Source organism: Branchiostoma lanceolatum, chromosome 2 (assembly GCF_035083965.1).
Source record: "Branchiostoma lanceolatum isolate klBraLanc5 chromosome 2, klBraLanc5.hap2, whole genome shotgun sequence".
Taxonomy (NCBI): domain Eukaryota; kingdom Metazoa; phylum Chordata; class Leptocardii; order Amphioxiformes; family Branchiostomatidae; genus Branchiostoma; species Branchiostoma lanceolatum.
Genome location: NC_089723.1, coordinates 8,544,995 through 8,569,220, shown reverse-complemented (window position 1 = coordinate 8,569,220; position 24,226 = coordinate 8,544,995). Strand labels below are relative to the sequence as shown.

General features: G+C 40.2%; 2 protein-coding genes across 3 annotated transcripts in view; one reads left to right on the top strand and one right to left on the bottom strand.

Annotated features, from left to right (window-relative positions):
* The window catches only part of LOC136427364 (uncharacterized), a 40,536-nt gene extending 26,244 nt beyond the window's left edge, over nucleotides 1–14,292 (top strand). The window contains exons 24-35 of one of the 2 annotated variants that reach the window (XM_066416187.1): nucleotides 429–584; nucleotides 993–1,124; nucleotides 1,901–2,074; nucleotides 3,967–4,065; nucleotides 6,609–6,743; nucleotides 7,315–7,478; nucleotides 9,129–9,213; nucleotides 9,755–9,890; nucleotides 10,451–10,542; nucleotides 11,379–11,650; nucleotides 12,122–12,200; nucleotides 12,670–14,292. In XM_066416187.1, the coding sequence (XP_066272284.1) occupies nucleotides 429–584; nucleotides 993–1,124; nucleotides 1,901–2,074; nucleotides 3,967–4,065; nucleotides 6,609–6,743; nucleotides 7,315–7,478; nucleotides 9,129–9,213; nucleotides 9,755–9,890; nucleotides 10,451–10,542; nucleotides 11,379–11,650; nucleotides 12,122–12,200; nucleotides 12,670–12,720 (1,575 nt within the window). In that variant the 3' untranslated portion in view covers nucleotides 12,721–14,292. Of the gene's footprint in view, nucleotides 1–425; nucleotides 585–992; nucleotides 1,125–1,900; nucleotides 2,075–3,966; nucleotides 4,066–6,608; nucleotides 6,744–7,314; nucleotides 7,479–9,128; nucleotides 9,214–9,754; nucleotides 9,891–10,450; nucleotides 10,543–11,378; nucleotides 11,651–12,121; nucleotides 12,201–12,669 lie in introns of both variants that reach the window. The other variant, XM_066416186.1, reaches the window with a different exon arrangement.
* A 167-nt stretch (nucleotides 14,293–14,459) lies between these two features.
* LOC136427365 (fructose-1,6-bisphosphatase 1-like) lies at nucleotides 14,460–23,918 on the bottom strand. Its single transcript, XM_066416188.1, has 8 exons — nucleotides 23,793–23,918; nucleotides 22,350–22,522; nucleotides 20,520–20,775; nucleotides 19,595–19,741; nucleotides 18,887–19,024; nucleotides 18,292–18,408; nucleotides 17,615–17,684; nucleotides 14,460–15,978 (listed from the first exon to the last, which is right to left on the bottom strand). The coding sequence occupies exons 1-8, from the start codon at nucleotides 23,805–23,807 to the stop codon at nucleotides 15,860–15,862; spliced, it is 1,035 nt and encodes a 344-aa protein (XP_066272285.1). The 5' UTR covers nucleotides 23,808–23,918; the 3' UTR covers nucleotides 14,460–15,859.
* Nucleotides 23,919–24,226: the final 308 nt, after the last annotated feature.

The following is a 24,226-nucleotide window of genomic DNA, read 5'->3' as shown; positions in this document are numbered from 1 at the left end:
ACTAGCAGAATTTTTCGCACCTGTTTTGCCGTCCCTTCTATATCCATTATTGAGTAATTCAAATAAACAAACAAACTAACAAACAGACAACTAACAAAGATATTAAATTGTATAACTCAATGAATGTTTGTCTCCCTCACATAAATGTCACATACATATTGCTGTTAATGAATATCTACTCATACAGTCATGTAAACAGATTGAAGTGGTTTTGACTGCATAACATGTATTGGAAAGCATCTGCTCATCATCAAAACAGTCGTATTTTCTGGATTCCAATACAAAAGCAAATTAAACTAGATTTAACTGGAACTGTAATTTTCAACTGTTACAGTAGCGTTTGGCATACGTTTTTGTATAACATAAATCAATTCTTCCAGAAGGCAATATTGTCTGGTCATTTATCCCAGCTATGTTTGTTCCAGCAGGGCACAGACGCCAAGACAGAGGCCAAACTCAAGCAGCTGCAGGAGCTGTACCAGGCACAGAAGAAAGAGGCGCAGGAGGCGAAGGATCGAGCCAAGACCTTGGAGCGGGAACTGAAGGAGCTCAAGTCGGTCACTGCTTCAGCTGCTGCAGGAGAGGTCAGTTATATGTACTAGCTATTGTTGGATGTATATTCATTATATTTTCAGTAAACTAGACAGGGGAAGACCTCATATTGACCATATTGGTCTGTGTCTTACCCCAGCACTTTCCATCTACAGTTCCTGAAACTGTGCTTTGTGATTTTATCTTGTGTGAAATGAAAAATGAAAAATACAATGTACAATCTCACCACATATAGGTTTTGCTTCTTGGTAATGGTGAACATGTATGATTGTATGGGTTTAACTATAGTCAGTTGATAAAATGCATGAGGAATGTACATTTTTCAGTGCCACCATTGATAGTGCTTTAGACTATTTGTGTTTGACATTTATTCTTTTCCATGTGAGGTTGATTTCTATCTACTACCTACTATACCTTAAGTGTTCTCCTTCTGTATGCAGAAATCTGGTGCCAAAAAGACAGAGAAACAGCTGAAGGACTTGGAGAAGAAATTGGAGTCAGAGAAGAAGAAGGTTGAAAGGGAGACTAAGAAAGCAGATGGCCTGGAACAGGAGCTCAAGGAGGTCACAAAGGTAGGCTGTAGGAAGCTGCTAGGGGGACCAAAATCTAATCATTTCAAGGTCTCATCAAGACCTGCCCACATACCAAATTTGAAGACAATCCACCCAGACATTCTTGAGTTATCGTGTACACAGACAGCCAGACAGACATACACACACACATGCATGAACGCTAACGAAAACATAACCTACTTCGCAAAATAAGGTAAAAAGCTAAGAGCTTGCAGACTTGTTGACCAATTGATTTTCCTACTATTTGACGAGGCATTAGGAAAATCCTCCCTGTCGTAAGTATAGCAAACAGGCAAAAACAAGATTGCCCTTTATCTGTACGAGCAAGACAGCCTACAGGTTGACCTTAAGAAGAAGGAGGAGGCAGAGCTATAAAGGCCTTTTAGAGCCCCCAATCAATTTTCATGCCATATGACCGCGGCATTAGGAAAATCCTGCTAGTCATATTAGTATAACAAACTGGTGAAAACAAAATTCATTCTGTATCTCAATCTTTATTGTAAAATCAACTTGGCAGACATATCATGGAAAACACAACTGAATTACATTACATTTCTTACATGTCTAAAGAAGTAGTCTCCAAGCAGACCCAACGGTTGCAAAGACCGTATCCAACTGGCATAAGGAGTTTTTATAGCAACCGGTGCCTGACAACTTTCCTGGCTGACTGGAGCTTCTCTGGCTAGCTTGTACAATTTTAGCACCGTGGAGATCTGCTTGGAGAATATAAAGAAGTACAATTTCAAAATAATCATTTAGCGTAAACGTATCTGTAGGAGCGAGATGGTCTACAAGCCGACCTTAAGAAAAAGGAGGCAGAACTTGACAACCTGGGCGTGGCCGCCAAGCAGGGTCTGGAGGCGATGGAGAAGGCGGAGCAGCTCGAGAAGGAGGTGAAGAAACTCACGGCCGAGAACAAGACGCTGACAGAGAACTACAACAGCGAGAGGGTAGGTTGTGTTACACTGGCTTGGTTGCAATGGTCTGATCCTATTAGACTAGTATTACAGTCAAACCTGTTCATTCAAGGAGGCAATATATGAGAGGATATACAATCCAACCCTCAACAGGAAAGGAGGGCTGTAAGGGTGGTACTGTCTGGCACTTGGGACATAGCCTTGGGGGCAAACCAGCTTTAGCTCCTATATTAAAACAATAGGAGCTATTGTCCCCTTTCATCATCATCATCATCCGTCGACCTCTGCAGCAGAGGACGGGGCGAGCCCTTGTACAACCGAGGCCCACTCACTTCAACCTTGTCTTGAGTTGTCTAATTTGCTTTCTATAATAATTGGACTATCTAAAAATTTGTCTTCTCTTTATTTGCATTATCAATTCATAGTTCGTGGTTATAAACCTGCTGTTTGACTGATCTCGATCACAGTCACTGACGAAAAGTAGTGGATGCTACTTGAAACGTCTGACCATTTCCAAAATCATAATATTATCCAGTTGTTTGAGTAACTGCTTTTTTGGCGTATCTTATTACCTGGATGTCTAATCTTCATCGACGTACAGTCAAACCTGTACAAGGGACCACCTCTGCATGAGGTTCACCAGTGGCCATTGATGTACATTCAAACCTGTACAAGGGACCAGCTCTTAATGACCATCTGGCCAATGTAACCACTTTCTTGTGGTCACTCAGATTCTTTTTCCCATTGACACAGGCATTAAGAATTCTGTCTATAGTGACCACCTGTCCTAGCCTGGGTGCCAGCTTTTTTTAGCTTTACTCCGCTCTCTCGGTCTCGGCTAGGAGAGTGGACTAAAGCTAAAAAGGCTCTGACTACACCTGTCCACATAAACCAGATTTTATTGGTCCCCTAACAGGTCTTCTTGGGCAGTTTTGACTGTACTGTTGCTTTGTAATAACTGATACCACAACACAATAATAATGTTTTTTATTGGTAAGAAATTACCCGCAATGGCAGCCTTTCTAGCGATGAATTGATGCAGGGTTTACATGTTTCACATAATACACAACATATACCTATTGTAATCTATCCACCTTGCATTTTGTGGAACTGTCGCAAGGGTCTGGGCGGCTGCCATTCGGCGCCACCAGGTGACCTCAATACGACCTTCCCCAACCAAAGTCAGGTACCCATTTACACCTGGGTGGAGTGAGGAAAGTCGTGTAAAGTGCCTTTCCCAAGGGCATAAGATCGGTGGCACGACAGGATTCGAACTCTGGACCTCTTGGTTCTGAGCCGAACGCTCTGCCGTTGCGCCACACGACCCCACAATAAGAATTCAAAGTAGAAACTTTATTGGCGGAACAGCTGGATGAAGCAAACAAACTGCGGGCCAAGGTCAAGGTGCTGACAGAGATCTACAACAGTGAGAGGGTATGTCATGTGGTGCTGGCTAGGGTCCCAGATTGCTCATAGATTTTCTGTCTTCATCACCAAAACTATATTTTTGTAACAGCCATGCAACAGCTAGTCAGGCAGCCTGGACTGTGTAGTGGACATCTCACTGGACTGAGCCAACTTGTGCTAGAAAATTATGCCAACTTTGCAAATTTTCGCCAACTGCTTAGGCCACACCAATTCAATTTCTTGGTTAACGGATTTTTATTTTCCCAAAAAAAAATTTTAGAAAAAAAAATCATGACATCAGAAGGCTGTCCAAATTTTTTGGAAAATAAAAATCTGTTAACCAAGAAATTAATTTGGTGTGGCCTAATGCTGCAATGCCACATTCTTAATTTCTCATTCTCACATTTGGTGCAGTCTGGTGAGATACCTGCTTATGTTACAGTACAGCGGAACCAATAAATGAATGAAGAAATGAAGGATACGGAATAAAAAAGCTCTTGATGTTCATGTGCTTATAGGTCCTGAGGAAGAAGTACTACAACATGGTGGAGGACATGAAGGGAAAGATCCGTGTGTACTGCAGAGCACGGCCACTCAGTGGGTCCGAGCTGGAAAGGGTGAGTAGAACACTGTTTCTTTGTCCATCCATTCAATTTTTCATCTACTCCCTCACTATGACTTGTCTTCTATCGTGTAGTCCATTCTTATACTGTAATTCTTGATTTGCTAACAGTTGTAACCAGCGTTCCCGCCAGCCCAGGTTAAGAGTGCGTCCATCAAAATATAATATGGGGGGGGGGAGCGCCGAAGGCGCGACCCGACCGCCGAAGGCGGTCGCAATTTAGGGGGGTCCGGGGGGATTCTCCCCGGGGAAATTTGGGATCTTCAAGCCTTCAGAAACGCAATCTCCCGCATTTTGAGAGACAAATCATGCGATTGAGAGTGGTTGTTAGTGGTCCCTTTTACCGCCGCCATTGTCATTATCGGTGGCAGTGCTAACGAGAACGACCCAAAAATGTGCTTTTCAAAATGCAGGAAATCGGTAGATTATGTTGTCACCCGTTGTTGTTTACTTCTAACACATTGTTTTACTTCTATATTCGTGTTTTGAGGTACGTGGATACCGACCAAGTTTGATAATGAGCATGGAAAATACTATTTAAGTCTTTGATTAGTTTGATAAAACCGGCTATCAGTTTTCATTTTATGTTCGATCGTTTGTTCTCGACCGGAGAGTTTGTTTTTATGTCACTAACACCGGTAGTTCTCGTGAACGTTACTAACAGGAAAAGATAAGTAAACATGAGCTTACAAGTAATTTTCACAAGCAGGCCGTAGTTTATTAAAAAACATAACGTTCGTAACGTTACCGAGTACGAAACTAGTTGATTATCGGACGATATGCGATAAGTATAGAATCCATTTGTCGGTCAAAGAAGCATAAATTACCGTCACAAAAGTGAACATGACATCCAGGCTGGTTCAATGTTGGGTCGATCCTAGAAAATCAATGATCATCCAGTGGCAAAATCGTAGCTGCAATGCAAACAGTCCTACAGGCGACAGCCATGGAAAAGAAAGTTGTGTCTCTACAGAAAAGCCGTGCGTGCTTCGGCTCCCAGTGACGACTCTCCATGCTTTCTTCATCCTGTTCGTACCATTCTTTTTTTCCTAGATGTACGTAAAACTATGCTCATACTCGTGCAGTCATACTGCGAGCCAGAGATCAGGTCTTTGCGTCAATTTTCCAATAGCAAATTGAACGAAATCGCGACACAACTTTTGACAAGATGGCTGCACTGAGGTGTGTTCACCGCATCCAAACGTAAAAGAGGGAAATCACGATCACATTGTAAGTTGATAAACACAATGACATTTCTCTATATAAAATCGAAGGATTACAAGAAGTTGGGTGTGATTTTAGTGAATTGTATTAGTTTCTGGGACATACATAATTTTTTTCATGTATCGATGTGCTTGCCGTGTGCTTTGTTACGTTGTGATGCTATCATCCTTCAGGCGTTTCATGATCATGTTTGGCGCGAACCTTTCGCCTGAGCTCGTCCCAGTTCATGATCAAGATATAAATGGCTTGTAAAATACTAATAGCGCCGCAAATATCTGTATGACTGTCATTAAAAAAGTACAATGAGGGCAACAACACGATATTTAGAGGCGCTCCTTGTTCGAGTGAATATCAGTGTGCACTGGCCCCGCGGCCGTAGGACCGTCGGCACTTCGGATCTTAGAGATTACGGGGGCGTGTCTCACTGGGGCCAGGGCCGCCCGGCGTGAGTTTGATGTTTTTAAGGCGTGCGGTGCTCCGCCCCTGGCCCTGGACTGCTAACAATGCGTAACAGAGAGCCCTGGGAGTACATCGTAGGCTTCTTTTTCACTAAATGAGCGGTTGTTCTAAGATTCTAGTTCCACTTGTGACAGAAATTAGCCTCCCTTCAAAATTTTGTTTGGACGCACTCAGCCCAGCTGAGTGCGTCTTTTCCAAAAAAAGTGCGTCCAAAGACGCACTGAGGTATGCCTGGCGGGAACACTGGTTGTAACTTACTTTTAGCTGATTTAACGGTAACTAGTAAACAGCTAAAATTCCATCATCGCAAATATTTGTTCACTGATATTTGAGACAGTAATGTTTGTTCCCACCGTTGAAATTAAGTGCCGTGACCTACTCCATTCCCCCCAACCGCTATATTTTCCTGCCGCTATAAAAGTGATTTACATTATATAGATTCATAGTAGATATGTTATTGTAGTCATATTACTTTTGTCACTTTTGCTATTAGTTCCCTTACTTGGGTGACATCTTTTAAAATCTGGAAATGTCGAAGACATCATAGGGATGTGCATTTTTGTAAATGAATGGGTCACTACGTAAATGAGTTTGAGCTAGCTGGAGAGAACAACCATGACATTTCCTGAGTGGAAAACCTTGTGTAAGACTAAATGTTCATTTACTTTGTACTGAATATACCAATAATGTCAATATTAATCCTTTCCCTGCTGCCTATTCCTGTAAACACTAGAGAATTGATAGCCAAATGGCTACTTCAATGTGCTAAAGGTGAAACACCTGGTATACAGTCAATGTACACCTCACACCTTGGTAATGACCCCACACCTGACAGCATGATTTGTGTGTTTCCAGGGTAATGTTAAGATTATCAGGTCGCCTGACGAGTACACCATACAGGTGGACAGCAACAGGGGCACCAAGGAGTTCCAGTTTGACTCCATCTTTGGGGAGGAGCACAGCCAGGAGAAGATCTTTGAGGACACCAATGTAAGTTTGATACCCAGGAAAGTCTAGTCATGTTACTGTTAGAGACTAGACTGGTAGACTAGACTGTTAGATGTTGCTTGGAAGTTGCTTCTACACGAATAACCTTGAGAACTGAAGGTCAAGGTTAAAAGGTCCATACTTTTGTAGGTGTCTATTACAAAAGATAATACTTCTTTTACCACTCTTTGCATACATAAACAAGTGAACTGTTAAACGGCTTTTCAAGATCAGTAAATATGATATCTTTTAACCATGTACATTGTGTAATAATGATTGACAAATAATGATTATTGGCATGTTCCTGCCCACATGGGCTAAATCCACTAGTTGTACTACTACATCAAAGACTAAAGGTAAATATATTGTAACACTGTATAGTGATGATAGTGAACAATTGGAGAAACAAAAATTTTTAAGGATACATAATTGTATAAAGCTATACTACCACTAAATTTATCACGTACGTAACATTGTCTCTTCCCTGTTCTTAAGACAAGTATACACATATCCACACACTCAGAGTTTTATCCCTTGTTTCACATGATGATAATTATGCCTTGGTATCTCACAGAATCTGATCCAGTCTGCAGTGGACGGGTACAATGTGTGTATCTTTGCGTACGGCCAGACTGGATCTGGTAAGACCTTCACCATGATCGGTGACAAGGACCAGCGGTTCCCGGGGGTTGCGCCTAGGGCCTTCGACAGGATCTACGAGCTTATTGAAGAAAACAAGTAAGTGACTACACGTTGATGATTTATTCCTGTTGTTTTGGAAAACTTCATCACATTTCTTGACTTTCAAAAATTTATACCAAATGACTGACATATACATTCAACCCAAATTGTTAAAAAACTTAAAAGTAATCAATCATTACTATGTTGTGTTGGCAGTTGTATAGCACTATCATTTATTGTTTTACAAGACAAAGGACATAAGATCAAGTGAAATTTCGGCACATTTTTTTTTTCAACTTACTCACATTATACATGTACATTTGTAAGTAGCCCCAGAAGTGTGCACAACCCATGAATGTACGGTCAAAACAAATAGAATATCATTGTAAAGGGCAATAGATATAATGCTTTCTGATGATATGATGCGTAATGCAATTGATCATTATTCACAGAGATTTGATTGACTGAAATCCAGTTTCCAAACTTTTTGTGTTGAGTTTACAGTCAAACCTGTATTAGCGGTCACCTTTGCATAGCGGCCACCTGCCCATAGTGGTCACTTTTTGTCGGTCCCTTGGATTTTTCCCATTGACATAAGCATTAAGAATTAGGCTATAGCGGTCACCTGTCCAACGCGGCCGCGGCCACTCGATTTTCGGTCCCGCGGGTCTGGAAACACTGCCGATAACGGTCACGGCGCATGGTCGCCGCAAGATTCGGGAGCCTTCTTTCAAATCTCCGCAGAAAAAAAATGTCATTATAGCTGCAGTTATACCCATGAAAATGTTGTACATGGTTTTATTTTGCTCCTGGTGTTGGTTTTGAATTTCCAAAACCGCTAAGACGCCAGAAATTTGCAGACAAACAGAACCTCTTGGTGCGCGGTCCTAGCGGGACGCTTTGTTTACTTGGGTTACTTCACTAGTAGTACCATGGGGGAGCAGTTTGTTAAAAAAAGACAGACGCCTTTTATCCTCAAAAAAAAAGGTTATAAAGTCATCCATTCTTTGTATGTTCTGTTCTCTTCATTCATAGAACTTCTTTGAGGAAATAAGTTTACATTTTGTACTATTTAATGTAGAGTAAAATCATAACTCACACATTGCAGCTGCACCCACATTACAGTAGACTATCCCAATGACCCTATGACCTCTCATCTTGCAGCTGTTATTTTTTCTTCCGGCAAGGAATCCGACCCAAACAGGCTGATTTTACCGTGAAATTCCGCAATTATTTGCTGATAAATGATGTCGCTGGGCAATTGAAAATGACACGGTTGTCTTTGGCAACATTTTGGTCGCATGTGCTCCGGATTGGGGGCGGATGGATGGATCGACTTGGACTAAATTTGCTTGTGGAAAAATCCGGACCTACCAAAAGCAGTCACATGGTCGTCTTGTGGAAGTGGTCGGTAGACCAAGTTTGACTGTACATGTATGTGAATAAATGTTTCTCAGTGGGTACAGAAAACATGTGCCACTTATTGCTCGTAATCAATACCGTTTCTATAGAGCAGCCACCTGTCCATAGCGGTCGATTTTGGCCAGTCCCTTGAGTGACCGCTATAGGCAGGTTTGACTGTATATAGACAATCAGATGTGACAATATCATTATCAACCTGTACATAGAAGTGTTCAGTTAACAGTTGTTGTAATTCATTTATTGTACTTCCAATCTAATCTGTTTTGTTGTGTCTTTTGCTTCCAGGTCCAAGTTTAGTTGTGAGGTGTTTGTGTACATGTTGGAGTTGTACGTTGACAAACTGATCGACCTCTTCAACCATGCTTCAGATGTAAGAACGCTTAAAGTTTAAAGCACCAACATCTCACCAAATAACAATTACTCAAGCAGCTGGATAAAATTTTGAAAAATTGTATCCAGTTACTCGAGTAACTGTCATTTGGCGTATCTAAATATTACCTGGATGTCTAACCTTCATCAATATGATACATTGTGTATGTGTATGTTTGTCTTCATGGATGAGATTCATTCATCCCAGACACCTTCAAATTAAATTGACAGACGAGTGCATACTTTTTTTAGTCAGTCACTGACGAAAAGTATTGGATGCTATCTGAAACATCTGACCGTTTCCAAGATCTCTCGCTTGAGTAACTGTTGCCTTGCATATCTTATTACCTGAATGTCTAAACTTCAGCAACGTTAAGTAAAAGTAGTTGTCTGTACTTGGACATGTAACAGCCTGACAAATATGTACATACATGAATAATTAGAATCGTTTGTGTATCCTTTGGAATGGGTTTGGAAACATTTTCAGACCATCAGTCTTTTCATAAAGTATTCTAAGGAAAATCTTATTGGTAATTTTCTAGACAAAGTTGGACATCAAGAAGGACAAGAAGGGGATGGTCACGATTCAAGGCTCCGTCATTAAGAAGGCTACAACATCAAAGGAGCTGTTTGCTCTGTTTGATGAGGGCTCAAAGAACAGGCACACATCTTCTACAAGTAAGTCTTCCTTCCTTCCAATCAGGCATTCTCCTACACAGAGCCTTGTCTGTGGCCTATACAAGATACCTTGGGGAGGCTCTGTCAGCCAATCAGAGAATCAGCTTTGCCTAAAGAAAAGACAGCAATTCTCTGATTGGATGAGAGATGGTTATAGGCCACTCCCACAAAAGTGGAAATCTCAGCCCAGTTTAGCAGAGCCTCCCCAAGGTATACTGTATAGGCTGTATAGACGAGGCTCTGTGTAGGAGAATGCAATCTGGCGGTACATTCTTTGGAATTTTATTATTTTTCATTGAATATCACAACAGTTTTGTCAGTTTAGATTAATACATGCTGTCAAAGTTGTTGATACACAATGTATGATGTGTGAGATGTGTCCTCTAGACGGCAATCGGTGCGCAACCATTGATCGAAATTGGATTTGTGTGCCCCTAGATTTTATAATCAGAACATAGATGCACGATGTACATTTGTAAAAGTATAATGTGTGATTGTGCTTTCTTCAATAGATGGATGGGAAGCACTTGTGTTCAACTCTGTATGTTGATGGTTTTCAGAAATGAATGCTGACAGTTCCCGTTCCCATCTCATCGTCGGCATCATCATAGAAAGCACCAACATAACAACTGGTACTATGACAAAAGGAAAGGTACATTGTAAGGCCTGCACATATGTTGAACGAACTACTACATTTGTAGAATAACAACTGTTTGTCGTGCACAGCAGTAGTCATGGTTTGTTTGCCAATGAGTCTTTCAGTTTGTACACTAAAAAAGATTGATTCTAGGTAGGGAAAGCTTTGGCAAATTTTGATGTGACTAAGTCTTGATATATACCTACCTACCTAGTCCCTTGACCTCCGGGTCGTTGGGGGGACAAGGTAGCAGTAAAGATGGAAATCTGTCTCGTCATTCCTGTCCGACGGTTTATTCTTGATGCCACGCACATAAGCTTGCAATTATTTTATAGTTCAAGGACATTTTAGATCAAATTGAACTGTGACCTGTATTTTGTATATAGTGACTAGTGAAACTGACTATTGTTATTGTAAGAACAATTCAGAATATCCAGTGGGATATCCTGCCAGTCTGCATATTTTGAATAAAGTTGTATAAAGTTGTATAAAGTTGTCTCCAGGCTCGTCTGTTTCTTGCAGCAGTCAGCCTTTCAGACAGGCTAAGGGACGTCCACTCTGCGATGTTATATAAATTATATATTTTTCTAAAGGATGTAGCCTCCATTAACATCTGCCAGGTTACATAAATCCGCCAATTTGAAAAACAGTGAAGAAACATTGTTTGAGAGATTTCTAGCGCAGCACCCCCCAGGTATGCACAGTTTAGATACACTTATACAGGCGTGCATCATACTGGGGGATGTTGGGTTGGACATCTGTTTGGACGTATATTTTCAGGGTGGCGGAATTATGTACCCTGGTGGAATAGATGTTTAGTGATTGATCATATTCTGCTTTGTCACCCACAGCTGAGCTTGGTGGATTTGGCTGGTAGTGAAAGAGTGGCAAAGACGGGCGCAACTGCAGACCAACTGAAGGAAGCCAACTCTATCAACAAGTCCCTCAGCGCTCTAGGAGACGTGATCTCGGCTCTGTCCAGTGAGCAGTCCTTCATTCCGTACAGGAACAACAAACTCACCATGCTCATGCAGGACTCACTCGGAGGCAACGCCAAAACTCTCATGTTTGTCAACATCTCACCAGCGGATTATAATGCTGAGGAAACCGTCATATCCCTCACGTGAGTATCCTCCATCGATCCATCAATCAAAAAAGGTTTATTTATCAATAGGGAGCACTTGGCTGAATTACACCCATTGTTACAATGGTTTCAAAACTTGTTCCATTAACTATAAAATCATTGATATTTACATTAAAAGATTGTTATATGACGATTGTAGAATACAAAATATACACGTACAACAAAAAAACTTTGTCTAATGCAAGTTAGAAGACTGTCATCTGAATGTAAGTTCGAAAACTGTTAACTTATCAGAAGGCTTATCACTGTTGTGACATACTGTAAATGTTGTCTGTTTGCTTGCTTGTCCATTCCATTTTTTCTCTCTACAACATGGTATGGGGAGCAATAGCCACTGAAGGTTTGACAAAGTCAATGACCTAAGAATAGGCTATAAAGCTCTACATATTAAACTGATGTTGCTGTACAGAATGTATGAATCTCTAACTTTGAACATATCATTCATTGCAGATATGCCTCTCGTGTGAAACTGATCACAAATGATGCTCAAAAGAATGCAGATAACAAGGAGATCACCAGGTTGAAGGGGGTGAGTGTCATTCTTGTTTCTTACATCTCAGAAGGCGCTTTGATTTTCTGTTGTTGAGTTAGGAAGAATAGATTATAGAAGAGATTATAGCCACCATTTTTAATCTAAATCTTATGCCAGATCTTGACTTACAATGTACACAAGATGTGCGGAGAGCTTGACTAAAAGAAACAGTATCGGTAAATGACTAATATTCAAATTCTCCACATAGAATAATCTCCTTTTGGGTTGGTTAGGACTCACTGTACATGAGTCGAGCTTGTCTCTTGCACTGATATTACATGTTTTGTTTTTTGTATCTATGCTAGGGCTAGCATAGGGAGAAGAGATGCTGATCCAGTAACCTTAGTTCAGTACCAAGAAGTGGTCTCTTGGCCTTGCACTGAGCAAACTCGTTAAAAAAAGTAACAGTCTAGCAACCAAGCTGTTTTACATCTTGTATCTTATTGCATCTTGTTCTTCTTCACAGATTATTGCCAAACTGAAGTCAGGGGAGAATGTAGATGCAGAGGAGGACTGATAAGAGCCATGCTGTCGACACAACATGCTGTATATGTGTCGGACATACATTGTAACCACAGACTACAGCTGTTAAACTATGTACATGTCCTCAATCTACAATGACTGCCGATTATCTAGAAACCAACCATCTTGTGGGTTTGTGATAAACACAAGAAGTTTTTGTATATCTAGGAAGTATGCGTCTTTTTTGTATTTGTACAAAATGTCTATTCTCCACTCCTGAGAGAAGAGGGACGTTAGAAATCCCGGACAAAACTACCCCTCTTGATCGAAGCCTCAGCTTGGAGAATACAAAATATTCCAGTGGATTGGGAACAATCTTTCGTAAATGAAAAAAAATTGTGATTTTAGTCTAGGTCAATCATGACAAAATTCTTTCTCCTATAAGATCAATGACTAGAACTTTGATATTATTGATAATACTATAGCCAGGTTTTAGCAATATGCATGATCTTTCTAAGTTTTAGTGATACAATGATCTTTCTCTCACTAAACTACCTCTTATAATATTCTGAACCAACAAAAATATTTCTCATCTTTTAACTATTTGTTACAAGTGTCAAGCTACAAAACAACATATATGTAAGAAGGTATTGCAATAGATAAAACTTGTATGGTCATTGGAAGTCAAGTGAGCAACTTTTTAACTTCTATCCTGTTGTCTTGTGCTGTAATTATGAATTTTGATGTACAGTTAGACCCACATGTAAAGCAGGAGAATATTTCATGAGTTTGTGCTTTGGAGCTGCCCGATTACACTTAATGCAGTTTGCTTTTGGGGGGGGGGGACTTTTTCAATTGCGTACCAAATGTGTCAGGGACCAATGGGATTTTTAACTAGCAGACTATAAGATAGATTTTAGATTATGAATTACTGGTACAGTATAACCTTAAGATTACCAATGGCTGTGAAAACAGCTAAATCTTTACAGTGCCTTTCAATTTCTTTGAGTCAGCACTACCATAACATAAACAAACTATTTTAATAGATCAACGGTTTATGATATGGTATAAATTTCAGGTACACTATTGCCTACAAAGACATCAGAACTCTACAGTATATGTTTTTCTAGCTTTTTTAAACTTTTAACAGCAATGTATCTATGAACAAATCTTGTTGGGTGCAATCTGTACAATTTTCTGGCATCAAAATCCTGTATATATTCTGACATTGATAAAGGCACAAAATGTGTATTTTGGTACATGTAGGTGGTAATTGCCACACACTTGTATTGAATAGATGTATCTGTTTGATTTGTAATTATATTAGGACATGTAGTTTCTAAGATTGTGTAGAGTAATTCAATTCTGAATTGTGTGTGGTATTTTTAGCAACTATGTATTGACAATCTGTGCAAATTTTGTGGAGAAGTATATATAGAGCAGAGTTCTGGAATGAATTCAGATGTAAATGGTAGTTAAAAGTAGATTTTATGACGTTTTTATTCAATGCACTTAAAAGGATGCACATATTTTAAACAAGAGCACTATGCAAATGTCTCACCAAAATAGTTCTTTGATGTATATTTTGCACTAACTTTTTTAAATAAATGTTTTTTATTCTGTGAAATCCTGTCTGTTGATCCTCTAGCCATCGATAGATTTTGATACAATACAATTAACCTTTGCACATCCATGCCTGGCTATCAACTTAATGTTATTGGATGTACCTGTATTGAAGTACATAAATCCTGAGTATACCAAATTAGAAGAGAAATATTCACAGTACAACATGTGTACTTCATAACTTTCACAAACTACTTTTATTTCAATGTTTTTCACATTCTTACACCCACTGGAAGCAAAAATAGCAATATTCTGTCAATCTGTCACATAGCTGCATACAGTGATTGATACTCTGTTACTATATTAAGGCTTGAACAAAAGTGAGCACCTTTATCTAAAATCTACTAGCATCACCTTTAAAGGCACCCAGAGCATTTTATGAGGCTTGAAACTTGAATAAAAGAATCCAATTTCTAGTCATTCCTCCACATGGTAAATTTCAATAACACTATACCATTACATATTGACATTGAAGGAGCAAAAATACGATAACTGATAGAAAATCCAAGCCCTAATAGACTTATCCTGACTGCCCATCACAATTAGTGGTTCGACCAATGAGAGAGTGACTGCATGTCCGTCAAATCTTTGCATTTTTATGTTTTAATTTCGCATTTGCACATTTTGACGGAGGTGGGCGGGGCTATGGTATTAGTCTATTTACACTAGGTGCGTGAAACTAAAAGATCACCATGTATAGCTTGTTTTTGTGCTGATTTTGAGCACTTTTGACAAGAAATCCGCACGCAAATGTGGCAAACAGCATTAAATATCAATTTCATAAAGATTACAGCAACTAGAATATTTCCAGTTTTCAAGCCTCATAAAATGCTTTGGGTGCCTTTAACATTAGATATGATCTTTACATTCGGTACTCTATAGCAGCAGCAGTATCACATTAACAGCACTGCTTCAGAATGGAATGCTTGCCTTCTATGGTCACAGTTCACAAGTTTTCTACCAGGACCCTACTTACCCAGTTACTGTCTATCTAGTAAACAAGAGGCACCATGTAACACATTAAGCACCCCCTTACACCAAATGTCATGTATTTATAAAAGAAGGTTTAAGCAATTAGCAAATACACATTCCTTTGCAAGGAAGCTTTCTTTGCTTATGAAAGTTACTAAAATGAAAGTTTGTAAAAGCTGAATCCAAATTTTAGTTACAGAACAGTAAAGAGGACCAAATTGACATGTACATGTAGGTAACTATATATGAGGTTGGATTACAATATGATAAGAGTGAAGGAGATGAGAAAAATATATCTCATTTATCAATGATTCAAGTTAAAATAGTGCATCCCTTTAATCAAATCAACAGTATTTATTTTACATATACATGTAGTCATTGCAATGAGTCACTTCAGAAAACGATATGCGTTACATCTTCAAATCTCGTGCAGCAACATTTGGGGAAAAAAACGTGCAATTCCAGACTATGAGTAAATTTTGTCATTTCCGACAACAACCAGATTCAGTACACTTGCTCCATAGGGTCTAGTTAATGATAATCTCCATTTGACAACACATCTTGTCTTCGGATGTTCCCGTATTGTGGTAGTGGCCTCCTTACTTCTTGTGCTTCTCCATGATCTCTAGAAGTTCTTTGATGTCCTCAGGTGACCCCAGGAACACAGGACAGCGCTGGTGGATGTCTGTGGGAACCACGTCCAGGACACGCCCCTCCCCTACACAGTGGGCAGGGTTTATATTTGTTACGGTATGCCTAAACACCACAAATCACCGCAAACGACCGCAAACCACCGCAAACGGGTCTAATATGCAGCGTACATGGGCAGGGACCTTATGTCACGCACTTAATACAATGTATATGCAATAATGAATAAAAAATATGAAGCAAATTAAGTGTTTACCAGTTCAATCAAGTTATTCCGCTCATATCAAGATCGGAAGAATTTTTGGCCACCATATTGGATCGTCGGTGTTCAGGGTCTGCACTAGTGGAGAACTCTTTGATACCTTTTCTCTAGCTTGACAGACGACGAGGCGATAATTATCGATAAAAAGTGGATATTGATTATTGTTGGTAATAGATTATAGTATAGTGTAATTGTATCATTATAAAGTCATAAGACTTGTACACAGAGTGTTTTCAGCTTCAAATACAATTACGATCCAATATGGCGGCAAAAAATTATTCCGATCTTGGTATGAGCGGAATAACTTGATTTAACTGGTTAACACTTAAGATTTGCTTAGTATTTTATTATTATTTATATATATTTTCAACATATACAATGTATTCAGTGCGTGACATAAGGTCCCTGCCCATGTACGCTGCATATTAGACCCGTTTGCGGTGGTTTGCGGTCGTTTACGGTGGTTTGTGGTGTTTAGGTATACCCTATTTGTTAGGCACATGAAACTAGGATACATATCATAAGTGACATTCCATAAACAAACATTTGAAGGTATTTAACTTGTATTTGGCTCAAGTGGTAGCAGCCTCACAGTTGAGCTTCTGGTTCCAATTACATGTACATGTAGTTGGTACCTTGGAGACCCCGGTTCAAGTCCTGGGCAGTGTTCTCGCCAGGCCTTTTCAGCATAGGGGCCCCCTATGCTGTGATTTGGACCCCCTATGCTGTGATCTGGACCCCTATGCTGTGTTTCAACCAGCATAGGGGTGTTTCTTTCTGGGACAAACCTTGTGACCCTTCATAAATCTTATAAAAAGTTCATATTTGGCTTTAGAATGAGGCTATGACAGAGGAAAAACTCTACTTCACAAAATTTATCCCTCAAAATGTATGAAATAATGTCTCATAGGGTTATGAATTTACAAATTTTCCTGGGGAACATGCCGGACTCCCTACTCTGGTCATGTCTTCAGCACTCCACGCGTGACTTGCACAGCGTAAAGTTGGCCTTCTATACCTGACCCCTATGCTGTGAAAAAATTCTGGTGAGAACACTGCTGGGGTCAGGACATCTCAGTTTGGACTGCACCCGTCTTTCAGAAAGGACGCAAATGAGGGTCCCCTGTTTAAGGAGGTGCCTTGAGCACATTAAACTTCAAGGGGAAGAGCTAGCAACCCCTCCCTGCTACTGAAACAGCAAGGAAATTTGCTGCCTTATGTGCCACTTTGCACTACAAGGGTCTGAACGAACCTGACTATCCTAGTACAGATTTGGCTTCCAGTAAAGCATCCCTTTTTTGACATATTTTCTAAAACTCCTCCCTACTGACTAACTTACAAACCAATACAAATTTGGTGCAAAAAGGCTACAATGGCAAGCACAATTAAAGATCACCATTTTGCTTGGTATTTTTGCTAGGTTCCAGGAGTCCAAAGAACTTACCAGTTGTAGCGATGCCTCCTGCCTGCTCGATGATGAATGCCATGGGGTTGCATTCATACATCAGACGGAGCTGCAAAAACACACAAAAACAATTTATATCAACAGTAGCTGATGTCCTACATTACAAATGTCCGAAAGTTGTGGCAGGGTGTTTGGCCCAGAGGTCCTGGGTTCAAATCCGGGGTCCCCTGATTTGTCTTGTTGATGTTGTGCCATTGGGAAAGGCACTTTACACGACTTTCCCTACTTCACTCAGGTGAAAATGAGTACCTAGCTTCAGCTAGGGACATCTCTCGGATATGACGTTAAATGGAGGTCCCGTGTTTGAGGAGAGCCACACATAGAGCAATAAAAGAAACCACAAAGCTTAACGACAAGAGTAGGGGTAAGTCTTCCCAGTGTGAGTGGATCAAATATATCCGTCCGAATATATGTTTGTACCGTTCAGTACAAACCTGGTGTGTTACGCCATGAGGCAATTTACCGGGTAAGCAATACGAACAAAGTTTTGACTGTATGTTGTGAGACATCTTCACTTTTTCTGGGACTTGCTAATATCTAAAATTATCAACATGGATTGACACAGTCAAACCAAAGAGTCCAAAAGAGAAACTTAACATTATTCTAACAGAAGAGTCCAGATATTTTCATATTTCTAAGACTCCAGCTATCTTTACCTTGCCCTTTGGTGCCTTCTTGTGTGCGGGGTACATGAAGATTCCTCCGTAAACAAGAGTCCGGTGAACATCAGCCACCATGGAACCGATGTACCGTGATCCATACGGCTTCCCAGTCTGAAGACACATTAAAAAATATTATTTTCAACACAGCAGATCACAAATCACCAAAGAACTTCCAAAGTTGAGAACAAATTCACCTTTTTCAATTCATACAACTTATGACAAAATTATATGACCTAAGATCAGATCTAGAACAGGTAATTTTAACATATTTTTCTCCTATTTACATTCAATTTGATAAAGTAATTAAACCACTTGTTGCTCTGTATTTCCGTTGTCCTTAGGTACAGCATTCATCACTGATAACTTTAATACTTAAATCACTAACAAGTAACATTATAAAGAACGATGATGATTTCATTCATAGAAATGCAAGGATGTTCTACTTGCAATACAGGACAATACACAATGTACATTGTAACGTTAGTAAACTTAACAAGCATACATGCACACTGGTGACAATCAATTACCTGTACTCCTTTGTGTGAGTCATTCTAAGATCATTACTAGCTGATATGTATAAATTTCTGACCTCTGGAAACTTCTTCTTCTGGACGTACTCCTTGATTGCCTCGTCCCAGTACTGCGTGTAACCCTCGTTGATGCTGTAGATCTCGTGCCGAGGTTTGATGCGAATGTTGGGTTCAGACAGAATGAACTCTCCAATTGACTACAAGTAAGAGGAATAGAATGGTCATTAACTGTCATAACTTTGTTTGACATTCACATGTATTAGCTGTGTGGCACAGGTAAATTCTATGCTCTGGGGGAGAGTTACAACAATCTTGCAGTAAACATAACAGTACAATATTTTGCATGTGTATAGAAATAAAAAAACACTAAAACCAAATTTCATTATTCACTGACAGAAACAAAATACCATCAGATGATCTATTCAAGAATTACCAGGGAAAGCAACAACTCCACATCAATAAAGGTAAGAAATCAAAATAATAAGATAGCAAATACAATACAAAAGTTACTCAAGTACATGTAACTAGCAACAAGCAATGGTTGCATGTTTCAGGTAGCATCTACCAGTCTATCTTTTGTCAGTCACTGATGAAAGGTAGTGGATGCTACCTGAAACATCTGACAGTTGACATCTGTCCAGTTGCTTGAGTAATTTTTGTATTCTGCAACAACTCTACAGTTACATGATCTAACATGAAACCATGAACACAACTGTACACTTACAGGGTCTAACACGACACCATGAGACAACTCTATATATACTTACAGGATCTAACATGAAGCCGTGAACGCCGCTGTTGTGTCCGATAGCCAGGACGATCATGGTGGCGCTGCCGTACAGCGCGTACCCCGAGGCAACGATCCTGTTACCAGGCTGGAGAGCGTCTTGTGCTGTGGGTTCACCTTCTGTATCCTTCAGGAGGGGGAGGATGGAAAGTTAGAATTTCATTTTTATTATTCTTATCAATCTTGGTCCAATACATACAGGTAGTCCCTTAAGCTAAATAAGGCTGATTTCCAAGGGAGCCTCTGACGGGAATTCTGAGATTTGGTCTAATTTTGGACATTTACGAGTAAATATTACCAAGGAGGTTATCTCCAAGCAGATCTCTATGGGGGCAGAATCGTATCAGTCGGCCAGAATCTACAGTAGGTGTCAGGCTGGCTTTAGATTCTGGCCGGCTGATACAATTTTGCCCCCGTAGAAATCTGCTTGGAGATTACAAAAGAGCTTCTATTTAAAGACAGAACCTCCTTGATATTAGACAGCAGATAGGCATCATCAACATCCAAAATAACATTTTTACATTAGATCCATGGATGCAAGAATCATTCCTGTCAAGTAAATTGATACAAGCAGAGCATGTCAATGTAACCTGAGGGCTCCAAAGCCCAATCCATTCTCTGGTAATTCACCACTGGTGATATCAAATACTGCAATTCTTGTTTCTTTCACTGTACATGTACATGTAACTTTATGTTCACTGTCACCTCTGTACCAAGAACTTATCATCACCATGAAAAAACCTGTTATTATTTATCGATCTGTTCTGACTGCAAATCTCTTGGCGCCATCCTGAAGTTAAAGTTCAGTGAAAATGTCCATTTTCCTTACACCATGAAATTTTGCTTCCGTGAAGATAAAGTGAATTACAGTATTAAACAGAAATTGTAATGGGCACTGAATGTACCTTTCTGTAGATGGAGAAGATAGAGCCTATGGACCCCAGACAGTCGATGTTGGACGACCCGTCAAGAGGATCGAAGCAAACGATGTATTTGCCCTGATTCTCCGGTTCCACAATTATGGCGTTAGGTCGCTCCTCTGTGACCAGGACACAGGTCATAAAGGATGCCTTCATCATGTTGACAAACAGGTCGTCAGACAGGACGTCTAGTTTCTTCTGCTCATCTCCGGTCACGTTCACGTCTCCCGAGATGCCATACCTGGGAGGATAACCATGTTATTTAGATTTTCAAAAGTCTTGGGGTAAGTAAAAAGTGATACCAACAAAAAGAGGATTTGGTTTGATCTATTTATTTGGCAGTAAAAACAAGTACAGCCAGGGATACACTACTAGCCAAAGGCTATTACAAAGGGTTAGCCCTGGGAACTGAACAAAAAGAGGAAAACTGGTAACATTGATAAACAGCACTTTTGCAAAATATTTCAAGAACACGCTACAAATAACTAACAGATGATGTAAGACTTAAATACATGTAGATGTGTTTGACTAATACAATATCCATTGGAATATCAGAAATCCATATGCCCATAATGTTTATTGTTGATTGCTTCGTTATTGATTATTGCTACATTGTACCGTGTACAACTGTCGAGCAATAAAGTTCATTCATTTGTCTGCAATGTTTTTTCTTCACTACTGACCTTTCAATTAAAGGACATTTTTTTCAACTCAAACAACTTTTCATCAAGCAGATACAGAGTGAGAAATCCTGGTCTCATCTAAAACTTCTGGCTGTCTGTAGCTCTTTAAAATGCCAGAATTTATCGTCTGTTTTTCTAATAACCTGACAAATCCAGCTTTGCAGGGGTGGTAAAGATTTGAGGTTTGAAATGTCGGTAAATGTGTTTTAAAGTGAATGTTTTTGCCTGGCTTAACCATGTTTTGCAATGTAAAACACACAAGAAGCGAGTAGAACAGTCTTCTGGCTCCCGGGGATCGAACCCGGGCCCGTCTTCTGGCTCCTGGGGATCGAACTCGGGCCCTCCAGTTCACAGGCCGCATGCCCTTAAACCACTAGGCTAGAAGTTTCAACCGATTAGACTGGTCAGTTTAAGTAATGCGGTTGAACCCCACTGTTATAAATGGAAAGTCCATTTACTGTTCCCTACCCTCTTGGTATTACAGTTGGTCAATGGCCTTTGGGTACCACAGGAGGTCAATGACCCTTGGGAAATTGGCGCACAATCCCACAAGGATAAAACAACATGGGCAAGACCAAAGGTCATACCTCGTACTATGGCCAGGTGGATATGAGGTTACAAGATGACGTTACCAACAGCACGTAGCGATCATAGCACTTTGTACCTGACTGTACACTTGTTCACTGGGGAGGGATTCGGAATGGCTACGGAAATGCTAGGGGCATTTACTGAAAATGTACTTCCTTGTAATTCAAAGAAGGTAATTAAACAACGTTGCCAGCAAAAAGACCGGTTTTCCGAGGGGATCAGATTTCTGATGTCCTGTCTCAGTGTCTGTGACTCCATCAGGGCAGATTTGATTTCGTTGGCCGCATTTAAATTTACTAGTCTACCAACCTTTTAAATCATATGCACGTTGTGAGATAGGAGTAAACATGTGGTCGTTAAAGAAAATTGCACCACCCCGGAAGAAAAAAATGGCGGGCTAAGTTCTGTACAAACATGATCATTCATCCGGCCACGTAGCTTCTTTTGTAAAGTTTGCAGGCACACTGGAGTGCGTGTACATTCTACTAGCTTTCTCTGAGCACTGTAGAATGCCGTGATCCTGGCCGTTACAAACTTTACTTACAGTTTGGCGATTCCCGCCTTCCTCACGGCGGTACTTATGGCCTTGATAGCCGTACAGATCGCGTTGAGAAGTTGGGTGAGATCGCCGGTCGCCCCCGGGTGCTTACGCTGCTCTTGAAGCACCCAACGGGTCAGGGTCATCGCGTTGGTCTCCATTTGTTGGCTGTGAGTCTCCTTGGAATGAGAAGAAGTTAGAAAGTTTAGTAAGAACTGCGAGAAAGCGACTGTTCTCACTACCAACGCGGTCAAAGTGCTGACTAACCAAGCAAGTTTCTTTTTGTTGTTTCCATACGGGGTGACACACCTCCAAATCTGACCAATCAGCGCCAGATCAGTGTCAGCTGATTAGGACCACGCCTCCAGCTGTGACCAATCAAAGAGCAGAGATTACCATATGGTCTGAACCATTGTCGTCTGCTCCAAGAAAACAGGAAGGAGATACCAGTAAAACATGAGTCGTGTCTTCTTTTTCTTGCAAGTCATCATTTCCTGTTCAAGACGAAGATATGTTGTCATTCATGACGTCACAATCCCACAGAGGAGACTAATATAGCTTTGGGTCGGAATTTTGTTGGCTAACACTTAAACTAGACAACAAAATCTCCTAGCTGGGTAGAGGGTGGGACGGGGTTCAGGTCAAAAATTGTATTTTGTCCTAGGATATTGAGTCTTAAACCATTTGATTGAGCTAGTTCTGACAATCAAAATGCTTTTTATTTCATATTTCTATCATGCATGGTTGAGGAGCTACAATTATTTCATTTCTTGGAAATCAGGGATTTGGATATGATGTTTGATCATCAATTTACAGGGGGTAGATTGCAAACCTCAACCATCCTAAACGTACAGCATTAAAATTCTATTAATGTTAAAGATTATGCCCCAGAAAAAAATATGAACGTTGACCTCCCCAGCTCAGCTCAGACAGATTAGATTTAGAAGATGCAACAACAAAACAAATGTTGAAATAGGAATAAGAGACAAGGTACGATTTATGATGCTCCCAAAAATATTTCTTTGTCATAATTCTCTCGCTAACACTCGATAATGTTATGACGTCGGCCACCGGCGTTGTTAGCAGGAATATCCAAAATACAATTACAAGGTTAAACGCCTGACAGTCAGCACGTACACCAATTCCACCCGGGGATTGAAAGGAGAATCAACAAAACAGGCCAACCTATCATTTGCAAACCCTGAAACAATGGCCAATTTCATGTTCAGCTATGATTTTGAAAATGAATATCAACACTTACATATTAGTATAACCTAGTATAATACTGCCATGACCATAAACCCTCCGTGCACGTACAGTAACGTTTATATGAGCCTCCACCCTCTCAACTCTACAGCTAGCTGTACATGTACATTATGTAGCTACAGATGTTAAAACCCATAATCACAAAGAAATAGTGAGGGGAAGCTACATATGACAGCACCATACCTTGTTGGACGCCATCTTGATATTGTAGCTGCTCAAATGTCAACGAACAGAACGTGCAATACGGGTTTGTGTCCTAACCGGACGAACGAGTGACCCGGACCTTTAAATGGATACCCACTGGACTACACCACTTTTTCTCGAAGGGAAGCTAGATATATTTTCAATGCGCAAGTTTAGTCTTAAAGCTGATAGTGTGCCGTGAATTGTAACTATTTATGATCCAAATTCATCGTGATTTTAAACTCGGGAAATTGAAGGCTATTGGTGTGTGATTTACACCGTGGCCCAACACATGGGTTTAATGATATGATATACTGTAAATGTATTTAAGTTTGCGTGGGTTTTATTTCGCGCTTAGGCAAAAATGGAGTGTTCGCGGTGGTTTTAATTTAAGTTCACGGCAGCGCTATAGTCACATACTGCTACAGTATTGG

What these genes read in the sequence shown, in the direction of transcription:
- LOC136427365 (XM_066416188.1), bottom strand. An exon ending in AGAAGGCACCAAAGGGCAAG is followed by an intron (nt 17,685 to 18,291) that starts GTAAAGATAGCT and finishes GTGTTTTTGCAG; the next exon opens with CTCCGTCTGATGTATGAATG. An exon ending in AGGAGGCATCGCTACAACTG is followed by an intron (nt 15,979 to 17,614) that starts GTAAGTTCTTTG and finishes CCCACTGTGTAG; the next exon opens with GGGAGGGGCGTGTCCTGGAC.